At 43.2% G+C, this 9,529-nt stretch overlaps 1 protein-coding gene across 3 annotated transcripts in view; it reads left to right on the top strand.

Annotated features, from left to right (window-relative positions):
* ENPP2 (ectonucleotide pyrophosphatase/phosphodiesterase 2) overlaps positions 1-8,640 on the top strand; it is a 72,839-nt gene extending 64,199 nt beyond the window's left edge. For 2 of the 3 annotated variants that reach the window (XM_008073215.1, XM_021706550.1), the window contains 3 exons: positions 1,475-1,607; positions 3,108-3,264; positions 8,042-8,640. In XM_008073215.1, the coding sequence (XP_008071406.1) occupies positions 1,475-1,607; positions 3,108-3,264; positions 8,042-8,212 (461 nt within the window). In that variant the 3' untranslated portion in view covers positions 8,213-8,640. Of the gene's footprint in view, positions 1-1,474; positions 1,622-3,107; positions 3,265-8,041 lie in introns of those variants that run through there. The other variant, XM_021706551.1, reaches the window with a different exon arrangement.
* The last annotated feature ends 889 nt before the right edge of the window (positions 8,641-9,529 follow it).

Raw genomic sequence — 9,529 nt, 5'->3', positions numbered from 1 at the left:
TTTTTGATTTATTGTGAGATGAGGTCTCGCCAAGTTGCCCAGGCGGATCTCGAACCCGCGGGCTCAGGCAGTCCACTCACCTCAGCCTCCCAAGGTGCAGGATTACAGGCTGAGCCACCGAGCCCGGCTCATCTCCATTTTTTAAAATGCTTGAGTCAGCATCTGAACTCCATCCTCACTGTCTGGCTTCTTTCTTTACTACAAATCATCATCTGAGGCATTTTGCCCCTGTGGGCTGCTCTGCCATTCTCATTCAAAGTGGGGCATCAAAAAGTTCAAAGAGCAGTAGATACGAGAGAGATGGCCAAGCACTCCTTGGTGAGGGGAGAGACAATATGGAGCAGCCGGAATCTCTTGGTCCATGTAGATGAGTGTGGTGGACTAGAGTCAGTGTTTCAGAACCACTCACTGCCTGCCTTTCCTGCCTTCTTCTGTCATTCCTATCTTTATCTTCTTCCTTTTCCATTCTGCTTGTCCTTTGCCCTATGGTTGGGCTTCGTGTGAATTGCAGCCAGAGGGGACAAGCAAGTCTTCACAGGGGGTGACACCAATAGTGAGAAATGAATTGTAGAGAAGAAACTAGACATACACAGACAAGGGAACAAGTTTTTCAGGCAAAAGGAAGAGTTTGACAAGTCTGGGAGACAGGAAGAAGGCCTCCCACCTGAGCGGGGAGGGGAGGAAGGTAAGTCACAGAGGCAGGAAGAGGCCATGGCATGGGCTTGGGGTTTCATTCAAGTTACAATGAAAAATCATCTGGAATGTATGGGTGTTATGTATGTGTGTGTTTAAGACACAGAGGGAGAGAAAGAAAGAGGGAGAGAGAGACAGAGGAATCTGATTTGTAGTGTGGAAAGATCCACCTGGCTGCTATATGGAGCATGGACTGCAAGGGAGTAACAGCTCCTCACAAGAGGCCCAATTCTGTTGGAATGTGATTTGCTTGATGTGACTCTTAGGCATTCCAGGGGCTTATGAAATGGGTGGTTGGCCAACACGTCTGGAGACCCGTGGAAAGGTCAGGTCTAAAGACACAGCATTGGAAGCTGGCATACCAATGAGATCATGAAGGAGGACAAGGTAGAGCAAGGTCTTATTTTTCGTGGTTCGGGAATACTGTTCTTTTTCTTTGACACATTCTGTTTCCTCTGCCTGGTGTGTCCTACCTTCCCCATTTTGCCTGGGAAATGCCACCTACTTACCCTTCCTCCAGCTCTTAGCTCAGTAGCCTCCTCCTCTGGAGTCCTTCCCTGGCTGCCTGGCCAAGGCTGGGCTTTCCACCAAGTCGTTTTTGGTGCTGGCTTATGAACAACACACACAGGTGATACTTCAGAGTGAGCCCTCCTTATGGATCCCAGTGACTCTGGTGTCCCTTGGCTTGTGAGGGTTGTTGGTCTGTGGAATACATCCTTGAGAGAATTTAGCCAAAGCAAGGAGATTTATTCATGAAGAATTGATTTTTGTCTTTGCACAGGGGTCTGGAATTACTTCCAGAGGGTACTGGTGAAGAAATATGCTTCAGAGAGAAATGGAGTTAATGTGATAAGTGGACCCATTTTTGACTATGACTATGATGGCTTGCATGACACGGAGGACAAAATAAAACAGTAAGCTTTTCATTTCTACTCAGTGTGTGGTTCTCCAGTTCCATGATCTCACTCAAAAACATTTTCCAAATACATACAAACTAGAGGAGAGCTGATCCCCCTAAAGTCTTTTTCTCTTTGAAACTATTTTTGAATTCTTCAGTTCTTTTGATTAAATGTGGCATTGGTGGTTGGATGGAATTTTGTGTTTTGTGGTAAATAAGTACACTTTTTCATATCATGAAGGAAAAAGAATCAAAAGATTTAAAAATTTTTTGTCATTTTTTCTTAAACAACTCTTCAGTGGGAAGATGATCATTTCCATTTATCTCCATGGGGTAGCTTTGGATGATAATTTCCACTTATCTCAGTTGTCTGGGGGTATTTTTATAACCCCTTATATTTTTCTAGGTCAGAACATGTCAATAGAAAAGCGCATCTAGACTTGGGTTGTATCTGAATGTCTCTATCCCCCTCTCTGGTGCTCTTGGGCATGTAAAAGGATAAGTCATTCTTTGTGCACGTAGGAACCCACAGTCAAGTAGAGAAGGCACGAGGATACTTACAACCAGCTCAAGATAAATTGTTATTTTATTTTTTACATGCATAGAACAATCTAGAACAGCCCAGAATATGAGAGGGTTTGTGGTTTCAGGTAATTACAGAATAAAATGCTATTTTTACAATACAGATAACTAACAAAATAGAAATTATCTTACTCTTTTCCCAGGCATTCAGAAATTTTATCTTAATTGAACATTTATTTTATTGCTGATCATTGTTATAGTTTTTATCCAAAATTAAGTTAGTAGTTCAATCATAATTTCAATATTTGGAAAATGATAAAATTAAGAGAACAGAAAGCCAGGTCAGTGATTGTGAACTTCTGAATTTTGCTCTACAGGCAAAGGTTTTAATACTCTGCCCTCACCACCAGTACCCAGTCCTTAGTACCTCCTTTAGCAGATGAGTTCTTTGTACTGAGTTCTGTCTCTCCTGACTCCTGTCAGCTTGACAGTTCTCTGATTCTCCTTGCTCCTAATCTTCTGCTTCTGGTCATTTTCTCCAATTCTGTGTAAGCTATCTTCCTGAAACATGGATCAAATAACAAATGACAGCTCCTAGTATAAAACCATTCAGGGCAGGCTCACTCCCCAAACAATAATGACCAAACTCCATACCCAGGCCTCAGAGCCAACCGACTTGGCTTTTGTTGGCTTTTCCAGCCTTTCATTTTTACTGCATGAATCTACTGACTATGAACTGCCTCCAAGGCTTGGATCAAGCCGCTTGCTATCTCTGCCTGGAATATTCTTTCCACTCTGCCAGATTGAGGGGGCAAGGGGTTCCAGGTAGAGCAAGCATTATGTCCAAGACGTAGACGTGGGCTAGCACCTCAATGGGAAAGATGATTCCATGGAGTAGAACTTAGTTTTAGTGACTTGGGCAATTTTCCCAGATCACTATTCCAAGAAGAAAGCTTCTGCCTAGGTTGTGACTGGTTTTCCCTTTCTGCTCCAGGTACGTGGAGGGCAGTGCCATTCCTGTGCCTACCCATTACTACAGCATCATCACCAGCTGCCTGGACTTCACGCAGCCCGCCGACAAGTGTGATGGCCCCCTGTCTGTGTCCTCCTTCATCCTCCCACACCGGCCGGACAATGATGAGAGCTGCAATGTGAGTGCACAGCCCTGAGGCAGGATCAGTTAACCTTCATACATATGATCTCATATGCCCTCTGAGCCAGAGCACACAGATACAGAGTGCTGCTCTAAACAGCAACATGGGTGCAAAACCCTGAGTTAGGGATGCAGTTAACCTTTATATTAATATATATGATCTCATATCCCCCGAGTTGGAGCACATGGGTACAGAGTGTTGCTCTAAACAGCAACATGGGTGCACAGCCCTGAGGACAGGCATGCAGTCAACCTTTATATTAATATATATGGTCTCACATCCCTCCTGAGCCAGAACACATGTGTACAGAGCGCTGTTCTAACCAACAATGTGTGTGCACAGCCCTGAGGATGAGCATGCGATTAATCTTTATATTAATATATATGAGCTTACATTCCTCCTGAGTCATAGCACACGGGTACGGAGTGCTGCTCTACTCAGCCACGTGGAAGGAAGAACAGTCCCAAATAGGGCTTAGCTTAACATGCTGCACTTGGTTTCCTAAGGACTTTTTATCTTTCAGTGTATGTGCATTTAACATACTTCTATTTATATGTTCAATTTTGACAAATAATAAAAGTATCCAAGTTAGTATTTCAAAAGGCATGCATACTTTGTAAAAAGAATATAGAATATGGCAAAATTTGCATATTTGTTGAAACTAGAACAGAGGTCCTGGGAGTTTATTCTCTTTAGTTTTGTGGATGTTTGAAAATTTCTGTTATAAAAGTTTTTAAAATTTATACCCCCATCCCCCACACACAGAGATTGAGAGCAAATGGGAAGCATATATGCCTACTCATCAGGCTTTCTTCTGCTACTAGTTACGCTGGAGTTATTGTAGTCACACTTTTCTCAAATCCCGATTCACTCTTCCTGCATGGAGGCAGCAGGGAGATGGGATGGTGTGATGAAGATGCCCTAGGTGGGAAGATGGAAGCCAAGCTGTGAGCTTGCTGGCACTCAGGGAAAAACTGTATCAAATCGTCAGGTTTTCTTAATGTGACAGGAAGTCTGTGTTCCAAGGTTGGTTTAGAAGTGGCAGTCCCTGCTTTTGTTTTATGTCATAGAAGGAACAGGGAGTGATCCACAGGGAGGCTTTGAATTCACAAGTGCCACTCAGACTCTAGGAGTATACAAGGTATTTTAGGAGAAACACAATGTGTTAGAAATGGTCATCATCCTAGGCGGCTGGTGGTGTACGGCAGCAAGTAGAATGGATGGAAATTGCACACAAAGGACTGTAGGAAGCCTTCAACAGAGATGGCTAGCTTCAGGGTGAAACAGGTTTTGGTCCCCACTTAAGCTGTGGGTAAAGACTGGGCTGTAACCAAAGCAAAACAGAGGATGCAAAAAATTAGAAATGTGAAATATGGCCTGGAAATTTCATTGTTTGGCTAGAATATTGGAAATGAGGGCAATATTGGGAGATAAGATTTTAAAACCTGCTTGGAATCAAGTTTTTAAAAAGTAGTAGTCATAATAGTAACGATGGCAGTGGTCATGGTAGTTATAGCAGCAGTAGCAGTGGTTGTTACCATAGATGGAGTATGTGCCATGACCCAAGCCCTGTATAGGTCCTCTGCAGGTATTGTTTCTAATCATATGATCAGTCATGAGACAGGCGTATACATATATATGTGGTCTCGTCCCTGGTCTTCTATTAACTGTTGAGAAGCCTTCAGCTCATAGGGAAGAGTAAGTTGCTTGATCGCTTGGTTAGTTGGTTGGACAGCAGTTTTTAGACTCAAGACCTCAGACTCCAAAAGCCCATCCTCTTTCTAGTTTACCAGATTTCCATAGGAGAAGCTTGGCCCTTTAAGGCTTGCTCTTATCACTCGGGTATCAGATAGCCAAGAAAAAGTTTCCATCAGAAGAGCCACACTTTGGGCTCTGTATTGGGAAGTTGTGTGAAGGGAGGAGGTGAGCCTGAGCTCTTGGGGCTCTGACAAAACCCACAGGAGTAAGGTGGGAGGGCCTGACTTGGGCATGTGGGCTTGGGAATTTATGGAAAAGGATGGAAGGCAGCAGTCTCATACTTGAAGTATCAGTGGAGTTTGATAAACGATGGAGAGGGGAGTGGAGAAATCAGGAAACTCACCAACTAATGACCTGGCCCTCCTGGTTGTGTTGCTTGTGACCACAGGAGCAGCTAGTGGAGTGCTGGAATAAAATGCCTCTGGGCAGCATGATATACATTCTTGACATTCAGTTTTACTAAAAACTTGGAGGTAAAATTTTTGTGAAAGAAATCAAACACATGTATTATAGGGTGAAATTTAAAATCTCCATTCAGTTTTACGATAAAGCAAAGACTACAAAGATGTTTCATATGAATTTACACCTAGATTCCCAGGGAATACATGTTCAGGTTCTATCAATAGTGGAATTTAGTGATGGGAGTTTGAATAATACTGTTCCAGTCTCAGTGTGAAGGATATTCTCTAGTCAATCCACGCTTTACGTCCTATAAACAAAAGCCACTGGGTCCTCACGGGTCTCCTCTCCCTGCGTGTTCCTGAATCTGGCAGTGTTTGGGGATGTTTCTTGCAGGGTTCATGGCCAGTGTGCTTCTTACTGAAGAAACCCCTGTTCACACAGAACCTGTCCTCACTTTCAAGTTTACCTTAGAACTGCTGGGGCTTGAATTCAGAGACCTGCTTGGGAGAAAGTCAGAGACAAGAGCCGGTGAGGAGTCAGCATCCTCCTGGGGAAAGACATGAAGCAGTTCATGGGTCGTGCTTTTGTTTGCATTGGTATTCTAGGTTCTGTGTTGTTAAAACTTTTCTCTCCTTCCTATCTTGGCGCACAGGAACTCTTGCTTGAATGGCATTAGTTTTACATCTTGAACCACAGTTTTCATTGCAAATACATCTGCGATCACCAGCCATCAAGGTGAAGGCATTTCTCTCATGGGCGCATAGCCTGTGTTTCTTAACAATGGATCCGAGAGCGGGTCCTCGGGTGTTCCATTGCAGAACTGGAAGAGAATGCCCTCCTGTGAAACTGGCAAGCCACTTCTCAAGAAAAGAAATGGCAAAAGACAGATTTTTTTTTCCTTCAGAATTCTTATAATCCCAGCTGGTCATTCTCCATCATTTAAATTAGGAAAACCCTTTCACCCATTCACACACTCAAATGACTGCATTTACTATGGAAACATTGGATTGACTGACCACTGGAACATCAAACAAACAAACTGAACATGAAAATTCTTCCCAAATACAGCCTCATCCTTACCCTGCTTACTCTGAGGGGGTCCTGACCCATGTGAAGAAGGCCTCCTACTTCGTTAATTACAGGTCACAGGATTGGTCAGTGCCATTGTGGGTAGAGTTATATTTGGGTCTTTCCTGTGAATGGCAGAGACCTTGGTTAGGTTGGTTAGGCGGGGGAACCTGAAGGTTAAAATCCCCACATCCCCAGGCTGCAAAGTAGTTTTGTCCTCTTCCTTCATTTTGCCTGGGATGGCCAGCCATCGGTTCTGCCAACACCCTTGTGGCGCAGATTTAACAACAGCTCAAACTGCTGCAGTTCCCTGTCCAGGTCTGTGGGCTGGGGCTTTCCGAGAAAACCTATTGCAGGTTCTTGGCCTTTGGTGAGTAGTTTATGGAGACCACTAGTGGTCAAGAACTGAATGAGGGTGCGTCTGAACATTCTCAGCCAGGGACACATGGCCACTCTTCAATTTGTAGAAAGACACTTGGGAGCCATTGTGGTTCCAGGGCATTTGTGAACAGCACTATTTGCACAGACCCTTCCGTCCCATGTCTTCTATGGAGGGGGTGCCCTCCTCCATAACCCACAGAGCTCTTGGGTTCCATTCTTTCCCTTAACTTCCCTCAAAAATGAAAGAAGATGCTTTTGAGATGCCAAGGACTGCTTTACTGAATGACCTTTTAGTGTTAAGCAGGACACAAAATAAATTGTTCGATGTGGGACATCTGAATATCTTTCTTCTTGAACTTGTGCCAGTGAGGCAGTTTTTGGCAAGTAGCTAAGACAGAAAGAAGTTTCCTTCCTTTCTTGCAGGTTGTTTCCTTACTCGACCTCTCTTACCCTTCCTCCTCCCTTTCCTTTTTCCTATCTCCCAAGGAGCTGCAGAAATAAGCATTGTTTATCCTTGTGACCCAGTGGGGAAACTGAGGCCTCCAGAAGTCAGATAGCTTGACCAAGTTCTCACAGCTGACAAAGGATTGAGACTTGTCTTCAGCTAGGCCTCTTGACCCCAAAGTGCCAGCTGTATCAATGGAGTGGTTTCTTGTTGACCCCATCACCAAATATATTTATCACATTCTAACAGATGGTGTAGTTGATGCAGTGGGTTCTTTTGAAGAATGAGGCATGGACACATGCACTTTTGTGCATCAGCCTCAAGTTCTGCCCTCCCCTTGGGAAGGAAGGAGAGCATTCCCAGTGACTTGTGCTTGTGTGCGTCACGCTACAATTTGACAGCTGGGAAAAGAAGCAAATGGCTGAATTCTCCAGGGCCTTTGGTTTTCCTCATTTTGATTTATGTTCTGAGAACCTATTGAGTTCAATGCCCTCTCCCACCACAGGACTCATTTACTTGGTGCAGCTAATTGCTGTTGAAAATGTTTACAGCCTAGGGCAGGTATTTGCGGCACATTCCTGGGCGGCCAAGAAGGAACAGCATGCATGGGATCTTGTGCAGGAGTACTCAGAGGGCATTTGTGGACTCAGAGCAAGCTGACTTGTGGAGAACCCCCCTCTGGAAAATTCTGATGCTGATTGTGTTCCATTTCCATTGCAGAACTCAGAGGACGAGTCGAAATGGGTGGAAGAACTCATAAAAATGCATACTGCTCGTGTGCGGGACATCGAACATCTCACCAGCCTGGATTTTTTCCGGAAGACCAGCCGCAACTATTCGGAGATTCTGGCTCTTAAGACATACCTGCATACGTATGAGAGCGAGATTTAACCATCTGGTCATCTGCAGTACAGTCTTATCAACTGGTGTATATTTTTATATTGTTTTTGTATTTATTAATTTGAAACCAGGATGTTAAAAAAATGTTAGTATTTTAATCCTGTACCAAATCTGACATATTATACCTGAATGGCCCACTGTTTTTCTTAATGCTCGATTTACGTAGTCTTATGTTCTGAGTAGAGCTTATACTGCATACTGCAGCTTAAATTTTTAGTGGAAGCTTCTAAATGGTGCTGCAGATTTGATATTTGCATTGAGGAAATATTAATTTTCCAATGCACAGTTGCCACATTTAGTCCTGTACTATATCGAAACAATGATTTTGTAAAGTTGCATTCATTTGCTGTTAACTATGACAGACATATTTAAGCCTTATAAACCAATCTTAAACATAATAAATCACACATCCAGTTTTTTTTCCGGTTTTATTTGCCTTGTAAATGGAAGGGTTTGCACCAGGTGTAGTCTTGCACCTAAGAAACAGGTTCTCAGCCTAGCCTCTCCTCTGAGTGGCTCTTGTGACATGTGACTGTGGTGGCTAGGAGATGGTGTTGACTGCATACGTATGGGGCAGCAGATGGGCAGCAGAACAGGAAACACACACTCCCAATGTGCCTCTTCTGAAAACATTTCCATATCTGGAGGAACAGTCTCTTTTGATTAAGTTTGGTTCCACACTCTTAGTATTAGATTCAACTGAGACCACATTAAGCATATATCCTGTACAAGGTGATGTACCATGGATGATAGGAAGAGAAATAGGACATAGTAATAAACGCCAAGTGAAGAGTGTCAGTGATGATACAGCATGATTGAAGGACCTGAAATGTGTGTGGGTGACTTCAGGTGGACACAACTCTGACTTTAAGTACTAATGGTGCAGGAGTGAGGAAGTAATTCAGACATTTTCAGTCCTCCTGATTGTGTTGTAGAGAAAGACTCGTGATAGTCTAGACCTATCTCTAACAGCTGCTAATCTCCCTGTAAAAAAAGAAAACAAAAGAGAATAGCATGTTGTTTTATTTTTATTATATTAATTTTTATAGTTGCTCCCTTTAGTGGTCAGGGAAATGACTTTTCAATTTACCTTTAAAATACATTCATTTAAGGACAACCCCTTCGGGTCCCCTCCCACTGTGGTAGCTTTTCTGTCCTCTCAGTAAATCCTGCTTTCTAAAAAATAATAATACATTCATTTAAGAAGGAAGACATTGTGTCACATAAAAATATTTCACATCAAAAATAGGACAGACGGTGCCACTGACATGCAAATTCTTGTGATGGTGGTAAAGGGAAGCAAATTCT

This window comes from Carlito syrichta, unplaced genomic scaffold (assembly GCF_000164805.1).
Source record: "Carlito syrichta isolate Samal-C Ts95f unplaced genomic scaffold, Tarsius_syrichta-2.0.1 Scaffold315756, whole genome shotgun sequence".
NCBI lineage: Eukaryota > Metazoa > Chordata > Mammalia > Primates > Tarsiidae > Carlito > Carlito syrichta.
This window is presented reverse-complemented; position numbering and strand designations above follow the sequence as displayed.